Here is a 13,119-nt window from a genome sequence, read left to right on the forward strand (position 1 = left end):
TATCTCGTGAGTTCTTATCTGGTGGAAACAAGTAATTATCTTGAGCATGAAAGTTGGATGATAATTAATTTTTAAAGGGTTTTTCTACGGTGTCCCTGAAGCCCCAAAAAGTAAAAAATACTATATTGTGTTCTTGTGCTATCAACATAGTTATCTCAGGGGCGCTGGTGGCGCAGTGGTTAGTGCACGCGCCCCATGTATGGAGACTGTCATCTCAAGTGGGCGGCCCTGGGTTCACATCCCACCTGTGGCCTCCCCATCACATGTCACTCCCCACTCTCTCTCTCTGATTAGTTTTTTTTTTTACAGAGTCCCTGAAATCCCTAAAAGTCAAAATACTGTGTGCACAGATATCTGTTCTCAGAGTGCAAGGACAAGTTGTTTTTCTCGTTCACAGAAGATAAAACATTTCCACCTCTTACAGGCAGACTCACCTCACCTCAACTGTCAGGAAACAGAGAGCTCTAATAAAGGTATAAAGGAAACAAAGGGCAGTTTGGTAAACTTCAGTATCCCTCAGAATCTCAGTTCTTCTCTAACTTAATCTAAAAAGGTTTTTTTTATGTTGTTTAAATGTGATCTCAAGCAGACAGCGTCGACAGAAACTGTGCGCTTTTATTGTGAAGAAGAATCCGCGTAGTAAACCCCTGACTTCCGGTAGCTTGACTCAGCACGCGGCTGTACTCATGCAGCAACACGACGGTGACGTCAGCACTACACGAGGCTCAGCTCCTTCTGTTTGTTCATCATTGAATCAACAATTTTGTTGGCTGGAAAAAATGTTTTTTTTATCGTCACGTTCAGAATTTCTTCAGAAAAAGTGTCAGGAACAGTCACACCACGAGAATCCGCTTTACTCTGGATCAAATTCACAGTGGTTCAATTTAGTTTAAAAAACTGTAATATTGCATAGAAGGTAACATAAGTGATAAACGTATAGGTAATATAAAATATTACAATATAAAAGTCATGCAGCTCCCAAACACGTGTTTTCGTTTCTGTCCCTTTAGACAGAGAGTTCTGCCGAGGAGCCGCTGAGCCGGGCATCAAACCTCTGACCGTTTACAGTCGGGCTCAGCTGCAGTTTCTCACTCTCTCTCTCGCTCTCTCTCGTTTGTGTGGGAGTCTATTTCAAGAGTCATCTCTCAGCTTCTTTACGCACCGACTCTATTTAGCATCCTGTTTCCATGGTAACCGGCTCCGTTCTTTTTGTTGACTGAGCATCTCTGAGAGCAGCCCGAGCCGACAGCGGAGAGTTTGTATAGAAAGAATACTACAGATGTTATATTTATAACATCAGGTCTAACGCGTGTTTAACTGTTTAGTGTTTGTGACTGAAGTTAAAATGTGCTGCAGGGCGTCTCATGTGACTTATTGTATATTCTACAAAACATCAGAGTCATGTTAATGTTGAACTCTCCTGTTTCCAGCTGTGTGACCTGAAACCTTCTCAATAAATCTGTGGGTTCAAGGTGCAGAACTCTGGAATAACTAAACCTTTAACCGCTGTAGATATAAAAGGTCAAAACCATAGACTGTATTTATTATGTTTGAAGCCTGAGTGGCGTCCCCCGTCTGTTCCTGCAGGGGGCGCTGGAGTCCCATCGATGGCGGTCTCCATGCTGGAAATGCTGTCTCAGTCTAACTTTCAGTCAACCTAACGACAGGCTGAGAGCTGGAGCTGAGGCGGGTTTTAAACCTCCTGACAAACCGTTACACCGCGCCCACCTGTCAATCAGGTCAGCTACACGCCTTATTGTGAATAACTCTTATCCTTCATCAAATCAAAACTGATGAGTCATCAAAACATTCACCCCCCGTACAGTGTGTGTCCATCCAGACATGAGCTAATCACACCTATTTGGTTTTTTGAACCAGGCTGTAAACATGTTCATCTCTGCTGTAAAAACAGGCTTTTTAGAATGGGTGTGTATGTGACTTCCTGTGCTTCTGCAGCCAGCCTCTAGTGGACACTCCTGGAACTGCAGGATTTTACACTTCAGCATCGACTTCATGTTTAAACACCGGAGGTTTCCACTTCAAAAGCCAAACATGTTAAGAGTGTCACCGTGTTGTTCAGATTTGATTTCACTGAAACCAGAAAAAGTTGATCAGTCCATATTTTTCAGTAAATGTTTGTTTTTAATGAATATATTCAAAGATTTACAAAACATTTGTAGATTACAAATGATTTGTATTCATGAGAAAAAAGAGCTCAGCTGCAGATTTCACACTTTAAGAGGAAGCATCGGTCACCGTCTGTGTGGTCATTAGAAGGAGTACGGACACTTCCTGTCAGCAAAGTCAGAGTCAGACACTTGGGGACATTTTCTCCTTCAAAATAAAATAAAAAACATGTGAATCAAACACACTTTCTTCTTCTTCTTGCAGCTCGGTTAGGCGAGCAGTGTCCCTTCTGCTTCTAGTGATCACATCCTGGACACACACAGATGAAGCCGATGGGAAACATCTGCATCTCTCCTTCAACTCATTCAGCATCCTGTTTGTCCTCCAGCTCAACCTGCAGAGGTTTAGTCTGTTTGACAAAGTCCTGAATGAAGAGTTTAATCAGCAGCACAGGACAGCAAACTCTCCCTCTTCCCCCCTCCTCCTCCTCCTCCTCCTCCTCCTCCCTCAGTGATGTTCTTCTTCAGTCTGAATGGATCAGCCGTCTGTCACTTCAAACATCAGCAGCCATGTTTAGATAAACGTCCACATTGAACCTCTGTGATTTTAAAGATGCTCTGATCGTCCAACGCGTGGGAGAGTCTAGAACACGTCTCTTCTTCTGCTCTCCGGCAGGTCGGTCAGACCTTGCAGCTCCCTCAGACCCTGAAGAGGAGAAGAAGAAAAACAGCCAATCAGGTTTCTCCTCTGTTGAGTCTGACTGAAAACACACAAACAACAAATACGACGAAAATGTTTCTTTGTGATCATTAATAATCAGACCCTGAAATCCTACATTCATTGATTTAAAGGGGATAGAGGGGAGTGTGTGTGTGTGTGTGTGTGTGTGTGTGTGTGTGTGTGTGTGTGTGTGTGTGTGTGTGTGTGTGTGTGTGTGTGTGCGTGCGTGTCAAACAGACCTCCAGCACCATGCGGATGTTGGCTTTAATCTTTGCTGAATCTTTGGTTAGCTGCTCCGTGAAGCTGAAACACACACATGTAGCATTAGTTAGCATCTCTCAATCAAAACAATGGAAACAGCTAGCATGAAGCTAACACACAACAGACACTCAGAGACTGTTTGTCATCTGACGGCAGATTCATCTCAAATGGATCATTACAGGAACTCTCAAAAAGTGAGTTGTGCTGCTGTTGTAATAAATCGGCACCCTCTGCTGGAGGCTGACAGTTATTGCATGAATGAAACACCCACAGGAAAAAGGTGCCTCTGCTGCAGCACGTCCAACCCCGTGTTTGTTCTTTAGACATTTAAATGTTGTACTGACGCTGTGAGCTGACTCGTCTTCTTGTCGATGAATTTGAGAGCCTCGTCGTGAGTCATCTCCACAAAGAACCCGTAACCGACCGCTACGAAGATCCTCGACGAGTCCTCCCTGACCGAACGAGAGAAGAAGAAAGAGGGGCGGGGTTAAAGAGAGGCTATCCTTCCAGCTTTAACAGACGATAAATATAAAAAAATACATGATAAGCTTAGTTCTGGTTCTGAGCTTACAGCTGAATGAAAAGACAAAAAAAACCCTGGGAGAAAAAGATCACAACAACAACGTGTAGAAAGCAGTCAGTGGTCGGTCAGTCTCCATTCAAACCTCTTTAGAGGCATTACATAGCTCAAGGAGGCGTCCTGCAAGCTGTTGGCCCTGGTTCAAGTCTGACCTGTAGCTGCTTTCCTGCTTGTCAACAGGACCTAAAGATGTGTGTGTGTGTGTGTGTGTGTGTGTGTGTGTGTGAGTGATCCCCTCTGAGTCAGCTCTTTAGTTTGTGTCTATCAGAGTCTCAGATCAGCAGCTTACACTTCAGCCTGAACGTAGAAGTTACAGCCCAGATCCACTTCTGTCTTCAGCTGCTGAGAGCCCGACTCCTACACACACACACACACACACACACACACACACACACACACACACACACACACACACACACACACACACACACACACACACACACGTGAAATAAAGTAACTGAAATTAAAAATAATCATATTCCAGCAGGAAGTCCGTCCAAGCATTTAATTTATTTCATCTCAACAGCAGAGTGTGTGTGTGTGTGTGTGTGTGTGTGTGTGTGTGTGTGTGTGTGTGTGTGGACCTGCAGAGTGTGTGTGTGTGTGTGTGTGTGTGTGTGTGTGTGTGTGTGTGTACCTGCAGAGTCTGGATGGTGTTCTTCAGCTGCAGGTACTGAGAGATCTTCTCATACACTGAGTCCCTCTGCTCCAACACCTTTCTGGAAGAAAAACATCAATAAACCTTCAGTAAGTTAAACCTCCAGGTGAGCTTCATCCTGACTGTCCTAATATATATAGAATATATTTATAATGTATATTTATAATGTATATTTATAATATATATTTATAATGTATATTTATAATATATTTATAATGTATATATATAATGTATATTTATGATGTATATATAATATATATTTATAATGTATATTTATAATATATTTATGATGTATATATAATGTATATTTATAATGTATATTTATAATATATTATATTATAAATATATATATTATATTTTAATATTACATTATAAATATATTATATTATAATGTGTATATATATAATGTATATATCTATAATGTGTATATATAATGTATATTTATAATGTATATATTTATAATGTATATTTATAATGTGTATATAATGTATATTTATAATGTATATTTATAATGTGTATTTATATAATATATATTTATAATTTATATATATATAATGTATATTATAATGTGTATTTATAATGTACATATATAATATATCTTTATAATGTGTATTTATAATGTACATATATAATATATCTTTATAATGTGTATTTATAATGTGTATTTATAATGTACATATATAATATATCTTTATAATGTGTATTTATAATGTACATATATAATATATCTTTATAATGTGTATTTATAATGTGTATTATAATGTACATATATAATGTATCTTTATAATGTGTATTTATAATGTGTATTATAATGTACATATATAATATATCTTTATAATGTGTATTTATAATGTACATATATAATATATCTTTATAATGTGTATTTATAATGTACATATATAATGTATATTTATAATGTGTATTTATAATGTACATATATAATATATCTTTATAATGTGTATTATAATGTACATATATAATATATCTTTATAATGTGTATTTATAATGTACATATATAATATATCTTTATAATGTGTATTTATAATGTACATATATAATGTATATTTATAATGTGTATTTATAATGTACATATATAATATATCTTTATAATGTGTATTATAATGTACATATATAATATATCTTTATAATGTGTATTTATAATGTACATATATAATGTATATTTATAATATATTTATAATATATATATAATGTATATTTATAATGTATATATATAATATATTTATAATGTATATTTATAATGTATATATATAATGTATATTTATAATGTGTATTTATAATGTACATATATAATATATCTTTATAATGTGTATTTATAATGTGTATTTATAATGTACATATATAATATATCTTTAGAATGTGTATTTATAATGTATATATATAATATATCTTTATAATGTATATTATAATGTGTATTTATAATGTATATTATAATGTGTATTTATAATGTACATATATAATATATCTTTATAATGTGTATTTATAATGTGTATTTATAATGTACATATATAATATATCTTTATAATGTGTATTTATAATGTATATATATAATATATCTTTATAATGTATATTATAATGTGTATTTATAATGTATATTATAATGTGTATTTATAATGTATATTATAATGTGTATTTATAATGTACATATATAATATATCTTTATAATGTATCTTTATAATGTATTTATATAATGTATCTTTATAATATATCTTTATAATGTATTTATATAATGTATCTTTATAATGTATCTTTATAATGTATATTATAATGTGTATTTATAATGTATATTATAATATATCTTTATAATGTGAAGGTGCTGCAGTGAGCAGCTGTTTTGTCTCTTACTGTAAATCTCTCTTCAGAACTTCGTTAATGAAGTTTTCATACTGCAACACCTTCCGGTCCACGTTAGCATTAGCATTAGCATGAACGGGCAGAGACATCGTCACCTCGTTTTTTAGATCAGAGCTTCCCGCCTTTAGAGAGATGAACCGCCGCCGAGTGTCCCACTGAGGTGTCCCACTGAGGTGTCCCACTGAGGTGAAGTTTAACGTGTCTGAGTCATTATAGATTCACAAACAGTCGTTATACATCCGTGGACATCATCACAGAGGTTAGCATGCATCAGCCTCTGTTCCGGATGTAGACTCAAATGTCAGATAGCACTTCCTGATTTCAAAATAAAACCCAAGCATCACAGAATTAGAGTACATGGAAAAACAACTCGACAGTGATGTTAGAAAGATAGACGTGTAAACGACAAGTGTCTTCACCTTTTGGGTCTTCAGGGGCTTCCTACCTTTAGAAGGAATAAAACATACGTGTATAAGTTACATTTATATCTTTTATAAGCTGATGTGCTGACAGGTGAGTCTCTTCTATCTGCCTCGGTTCTGGAGTTGGACCAGTCTCGTGACGTCACTGTAAACAAACATGGCGGACCACTGGCGTCCCTTTAGCTAGCTTAAACCCCGTTTATTCAAAGCCGAACGAGTAAGTGTTGTTTAAAAGACGAAACTCTCAGTGTTTGTAGTTTATGTCGGACTAACGTGGTCCGTCACGTACACCTGGAGCGGGTTTTAAAGCGGGAAATGTCGACATGTTGAATTAGACGCTGGTAGGTTACCATGGCAACGTTAGCAAACAGTTAGCTAGCTGTTAGCTCCTAACACGGAAAGCCTTTTTCTAAAGTTTATTCTTCTTAATTATGGAGCGTTTTTGAGGTTGTAATCTACGCCGATCTCAAGTATATACTTATTATTATTGTATTATCTTCCTTATTTTATTAATATTTATATTTTTATTACCATATTTCTGCTGCTTATACTGTAAGAGCAACTGGAACGACCCAGTTTCCCTGTTGATTAAAGAAAGATTAATAAGAGTTTAGTTATTGAGGTGTTTACGGATCATTCTTCTCATTAGATGAAAAACAAAACGTATCATTTACACAACCTGTGTGAACACAAAGTGGTTTATATAACCTACAGTGAAAGAGCCAACACTTTATGTATTCATTAAATAATTCAAAATGATGATAGTAAGTCAGACCTCAGTCCTCTCTGTGTCTCTCACATCGTGTCTCACAGCCTGAGCATGGAGCAGTACAGCATCCTGGGTCGGATCGGAGAAGGAGCTCACGGCATCGTGTTTAAGGCCAAACACATCGAGGTAAAGCTGCTGCTCAACAACACGAACTACTGGTTTATCTTTTATTGTCTGCCGGGGATTTCCACAAATAATAATACAAAATATCAAATATTACATCTCAGTTTCCCAAAATCTTCTTCAATGTTGATTCTTTACAAAAACAATCTTCCCTATTTGTAGTGACCAATTTTAACAAACCCAATATAGTTTAGAAAGTCACTTGAGGGATGAATGTGGAAGCTTTCGGACGCTTAGCTCGAGGAAATGAACACAGTCCATTGAGGATCTGATTTGGATATTTCAGTCCATTTCTTTTTAAACACTTCTTATCAATAAAGGAAAATATGACGAACCACTGTCTATAAATAAAACAAACAAATCCGCGTTGGATGCGTTTAACTCCGACAGGCTGACACGGTTGCCTCCATTCAGTCACCTGTCCCACCTCACCTGGAGCCTTGCTTTAACCACAGCCTCCGCCCAGGCTACACACAGTGCCCAGTAGAGGGCCAACACACACAACCACAAGGAAAATAGCATCACACAAAACAAACACCTCATTTGGCTCCAACACTGTTTGATAAATGAAATGTTGGCTGGCTGTTTCCCGTCAGACAGGAGAGACGGTCGCTCTGAAGAAAGTGGCTCTGAGGAGGCTGGAGGACGGCATCCCAAACCAGGCTCTTAGGGAGATCAAGGCCCTGCAGGAGATCGAGGACAACCAGCATGTACGTGTCAGAGGCATGGATGTATTATAGAATGCCCCGTTCATTCCCGTGGCTGCTGCTCAGTGACACACACCGCAATTGGTGGGCTTCATGACTCCTCAGTGGGTGACGTCACTAGGGCTGTCAGTTCTTAATCTGAATTCCAACATTCATTTGAAAGTTCACATTGGAATTGTAGTGAGCCGTTTCAGTTAAAAATGTTCAGTCTATCAGCTCATCAGGCCGTCTGAAGTAGTCAGCGGTTTGATCCAGCAGAGGGCGCTCTCAGTGTAAGTTTTGCCTTTGCTTGACGGAGAGACACAGTGCACTGAAATCATAAAACTCTCCAAGCTGGCTCGCATATGTTTGTGTGTACCAGGAACAACTGTGCAGGTGTTCTCTTCAGCAGGTGATACAGTAAATAAAAAAAGAGCTGCACTTGATCCAGATCAAGCTGATAGAGTGCTCCTCTCTCTCTCCCCCTCAGGTGGTGAAGCTGAAGGACGTCTTCCCTCACGGTACGGGTTTCGTCCTGGTGTTTGACTTCATGCTCTCTGACCTCTCTGAGGTCATCAGGAACTCTGAGCGACCTTTAACCCCGGCTCAGGTCAAAGGTTACATGATGATGCTGCTGAAGGGCGTGGCCTTCCTGCACCACAACAACATCATGCACCGGGTCAGTTTAGAGCCTCTCCCTCGTTCTCTCTGTGGGGCGATCACCTCTGCATCTGTACAAGATGACAAGATGCATTGTGGGTATTGTGACAGTTCTGTTGCTATTCAGGACAATTAAGTTGTAAGATCAATGAAGGTGTGTGTGTGTGTGTGTGTGTGTGTGTGTGTGTGTGTGTGTGTGTGTGTGTGTGTGTGTGTGTAGGACCTGAAGCCAGCTAACCTCCTGATCAGCTCTTCAGGTCATCTTAAAATCGCTGACTTTGGTTTAGCTCGATTGTTCAGTGAGCGGGGAGACAGACTGTACAGCCACCAGGTGGCCACAAGGTACCACACACACACACACACACACACACACACACACACACACACACACACACACACACACACACACACACACACACACACACACACACACACACACACACACACACACAGGTTTCTGCTCTTACTTTTAAACATAATTATGATAGTGCAACTAAAGCCAATGATTGGAGACAGACTTACTTACTGTGTGTGTGTGTGTGTGTGTGTGTGTGTGTGTGTGTGTGTGTCAGGTGGTACAGAGCTCCAGAGTTGTTGTACGGAGCCAGAAAGTACGACGAAGGAGTCGACCTGTGGTGAGAATAAGACTTCTTACTGCTGCACGCTACAGAGATGTTATCTGTGTCACCAACGTGTTTAAACCAGTTTTATTGTTTAAACTAAAGAAGTTGTTGTTGAATGTGACGCTCTAACCGACTGTTAGAGCGTCACATTCTTCTACAGAATGTAATGTTTGAAAGAAAACCCAGAGAGGAGCAGATTGTGGATTAATGCCTGACAGACACAGCTGACAGAGATCCTGATACTATCATTAGAAAGATGATTTTAGCTAATTGACTGAAGATCTGAAGTTTTTTTATTAGAATAACAGATTGTATCGTTAAAAAATGTTGACATTTTGACAGCCTCATAGCGGAGTGCACTGCCCACAACTGAGCTGCAGGGGGAAGCTGCAGTCTGAAATCTGTGTGTGTGTGTGTGTGTGTGTGTGTGTTTCAGGGCAGTGGGCTGTATTTTTGGGGAGCTGCTGAACTCGTCTCCTCTGTTTCCTGGAGAAAATGACATCGAACAACTCTGTTGTGTCCTGAGAGTGCTGGGGACCCCAACACAGGAGAGCTGGCCTGTAATACACAAGCTCACACACACACACACACACACACACACACACACACACACACACACACACACACACACACACACACACACACACACACACACACCTGGCCTTGTAAATATAATCTTCTTCGTGTTTCCCTCCAGGAGATTGTCACGCTACCAGATTACAATAAGATCACCTTTAAGGAGAATCCTGCGATCCCATTGGAGGAGATCGTCCCCGACACGTCCCCTCAGGCTGTCGACCTGCTCTACAAGTTCCTGGTTTATCCCTCCAAACAGCGCTGCTCAGCCAGACAGGTAGGAAATGGGAATTGGACTTCCGGCATGTAAGAGGCGATACTGGAGTCCCTCAGGGTTCAATCTTAGGTCCCCTCTTTTTTATTCTGTTTGATAGTTTTATTGACAAAGAGCCACAAAACACAAGACTTACATTTGTTAAGCGCTCTTTTCTGAACCCCTACAGGCCTCTGCTGGTAATGCCCAGGATCCATTATTTAATTGCATCATGAGAAATGTAGGATTCTTGTTTTGATAGTTTGTAATGAGGATAACTTCACCTCTGCTGCTCAGGTTTGAACCGCACTTTTAAGACAACAATGACAAGAACAACTATGCTTTGGATTGGAATCAGGGGAGAAAAAACTTAAATTTTATATCCCTATTAATGTTTTTATTAACACAAGCATCAGATTAATGAATTGATTTATTGATTGATTGATTTATTGATTGATTATTGGAGTATTGATTGGCAGTCCCTTGCCCCCTGCAGGCTCTCCTCCATCCATACTTCTTCTCCTCTCCTCTTCCTGCTCACCACTCTGAACTGCCCATCCCTCAGAGGTGCGGACGACTCCCTCGCCAGCGCCTGCAGGCTCCGCCCACTGACTTTTCACTGGACCTACCCCTTCAGAGCAGCGTGGTAGACCCTGCGCTTCTGCAGGAACACGCCTCCTGTTTTTAAAGGAGCAACTGACTGATTAATAATTTCAGTCCTTCAGTGACTCTGCTGATGTTATAAACATGTGTTCATTTATTTATTTGTGCTCTTTTCTACAAGCTGTTTGTGTTTATTCTAACAGGCTGAATATATCTGACTGATATTTAAATCTTTATTAAACGTTACTGCAGCTCCAACACCATGTTTGATGTCTTTGTTCAAGACTTTACATATGAAAGAAAAGCAGATTCTGTGCAGTTGCGGTGAAGACAGGGCGCTATAAACACGGAACGATCCATCACTGGAAGCAACAATGGACACAGATTTTAAACTTCTTCATCGGAAAGTCATGTAGCATGTCCTGGACATGCAAAAAGGGGTGAATAACTTTACTATAGCTAACGGAAGCTCACCACACATTAGTTAACTAGACTACTCTTTCCTAGAACTAAATGAGAGCTCACTCCCTACCAACCTGCTAGTCTACTCTTTCCTAGTGGAAGGAGCTATGTAAAATTACTCCTCTAACACCCTTAGGAGGTACAGATGAACAAGTTATAATCACAGCCCCAGGATTATCTGCCTAACATTCATTTCTAGAATAATTAGATTCAAGGATAACCCCTGGTACAGGACTCTAGACTACCCCCTAGAGAGGGAATAACTGTGAACTCCCCCCGCTAGGATGTTAGGTGTGTATGAAGTTTGTAATATAAATCAGTAAGACAAGTGGGCCGTGGTGTGACTGCTCAAAACTTACCTTCCGAGGTACACGGGGTCCTTAAGGGGAACTTCAGTTATGAATGATTTCAGTCAAAAAATAATTTCAAAAGGATTCGTTTTGCAAAGCAAAAAGGAACCCCGATCAGATTTTCTCCAGGGTTTTTATAGCCAAAAAGTCTCTCTTTTTTCAAGATCCTGTAACACCTCAACAATGCACGTTTGCAAAAACGTGATGCATACACAGGTCATGCTAAGTTCATGACATAGGTAATACCAAGTTCATATGTGGTTTCAGCTCGAAGACCGTGAACCGAGCAGATACTCAGAAGCGCTGATACTCAGAAACGCTATACGCCTACGAGCTCCTATGTGGTCTTGCTTCAATGTATGGCAGACTTATGGTGAGGAGGTAAAGAGAGGAGTGACAAACAGATCGTCCTGCAGCCCGACGTCTTGGCATCTGTCACCCTTCTAGATCCGTCCCTGTCATGTTTCCTTTATGTCTGATCAGTACAGTACTGAACATCTCACTTATTGATCCTTTAAGAGGAATGACCAACAAAAAGAATTTAAACAATAATTCTGTTTCCTCAGCGTTGATGTGGTGTTTATGTTACCGCGCTCTTCCTGTTATGAGCTTGTTTCTCATAAATCAACGACCTGAGATGAAGACACAAACACCGATACTTTCAGTTTCACGTGACGATGTAAACAGAACGTTCTTCCTTTGTGGTTGGGATTGTTATATCTTCAGCTGGCAGAAGCTGCAGCTTCAGAGCTCAGCTAGTTTTCAAACATGAAGGACATTCTGAACAAACTGGCCTCTAATCATCTCAGCACCTATGTCTCCATCATCCTCATGTTCACGTACACTATCCTGTCCAACAGAGACTTCGCCTGCGCCTGTAAACCACAGGTGTTGAACTGCAACTCCTACTTATTTTTGCCCTTCTCTATCGTCTTCCTCCTGACTCTGTGGACCAACGGAGGGTTCCTGAAAGTGTGCAGGTACACATTATGTTGCAGCGAGGGCTGCAGCAAGAAGTGCTGCAGCAAGAAGTGCTGCAGCAAGAAGTGCTGCAGCAAGAAGTGCTGCAGCAAGAAGTGCTGCTGCTTCCTGATCTTTGCCTCCCTTAAGGTGGTGGAAGCTGTCTCTGTGGGTCTGCTGTGGGTGGTGTTCGTGCTGGTCGATGGAGACTGGTATGTGTGCTGTCGAAACAATGGCTCTGATGCTCAGGTTGTGTTAGCCTGTAAAGCTAAAGAAAACATCACCAAGGATGAGAGGGCGATGATCTCAGAGCTGAAGAACAACTCCAGGGTGAGTTTAGACAACAGGTCAGGGAGTTTTCTTCTGGTTTACTTGATCATTATTACACTTAAAGTTGATATAAGAATTCAATGC

At 39.8% G+C, this 13,119-nt stretch overlaps 3 protein-coding genes across 6 annotated transcripts in view; 2 read left to right on the forward strand and 1 right to left on the reverse strand.

Annotated features, from left to right (window-relative positions):
• Window positions 1–2,121: 2,121 nt before the first annotated feature.
• uxt (ubiquitously-expressed, prefoldin-like chaperone) lies at window positions 2,122–6,521 on the reverse strand. The gene is made up of 6 exons (XM_020659971.3): window positions 6,210–6,521; window positions 4,326–4,407; window positions 3,978–4,045; window positions 3,453–3,560; window positions 3,087–3,150; window positions 2,122–2,832 (listed from the first exon to the last, which is right to left on the reverse strand). Exons 1-6 carry the CDS (start codon window positions 6,305–6,307, stop codon window positions 2,770–2,772), a joined length of 483 nt encoding a protein of 160 aa, XP_020515627.1. The 5' UTR covers window positions 6,308–6,521; the 3' UTR covers window positions 2,122–2,769.
• An 83-nt stretch (window positions 6,522–6,604) lies between these two features.
• Window positions 6,605–11,189, forward strand: cdk20 (cyclin dependent kinase 20). 3 transcript variants are annotated; one of them, XM_065961621.1, is made up of 9 exons: window positions 6,605–6,731; window positions 7,454–7,535; window positions 8,129–8,242; window positions 8,709–8,897; window positions 9,099–9,220; window positions 9,451–9,513; window positions 9,938–10,061; window positions 10,199–10,354; window positions 10,827–11,189. In XM_065961621.1, exons 2-9 carry the CDS (start codon window positions 7,461–7,463, stop codon window positions 11,016–11,018), a joined length of 1,035 nt encoding a protein of 344 aa, XP_065817693.1. In that variant the 5' UTR covers window positions 6,605–6,731; window positions 7,454–7,460; the 3' UTR covers window positions 11,019–11,189. The 3 variants fall into 3 exon arrangements, with proteins under 3 accessions (XP_065817693.1, XP_065817692.1, XP_029138615.2); XM_065961620.1 differs by lacking the exon at window positions 6,605–6,731 and adding an exon at window positions 6,736–6,857; XM_029282782.2 differs by lacking the exon at window positions 6,605–6,731 and adding an exon at window positions 6,780–6,981.
• A 1,273-nt stretch (window positions 11,190–12,462) lies between these two features.
• Window positions 12,463–13,119, forward strand: part of LOC109978606 (uncharacterized) — a 2,794-nt gene continuing 2,137 nt past the window's right edge. The window contains exons 1-2 of one of the 2 annotated variants that reach the window (XM_065961809.1): window positions 12,465–12,762; window positions 12,832–13,035. In XM_065961809.1, the coding sequence (XP_065817881.1) occupies window positions 12,514–12,762; window positions 12,832–13,035 (453 nt within the window). In that variant the 5' untranslated portion in view covers window positions 12,465–12,513. Of the gene's footprint in view, window positions 13,036–13,119 lie in introns of both variants that reach the window. The other variant, XM_065961808.1, reaches the window with a different exon arrangement.

The sequence above is a fragment of the Labrus bergylta genome, chromosome 12, assembly GCF_963930695.1.
Source record: "Labrus bergylta chromosome 12, fLabBer1.1, whole genome shotgun sequence".
NCBI lineage: Eukaryota > Metazoa > Chordata > Actinopteri > Labriformes > Labridae > Labrus > Labrus bergylta.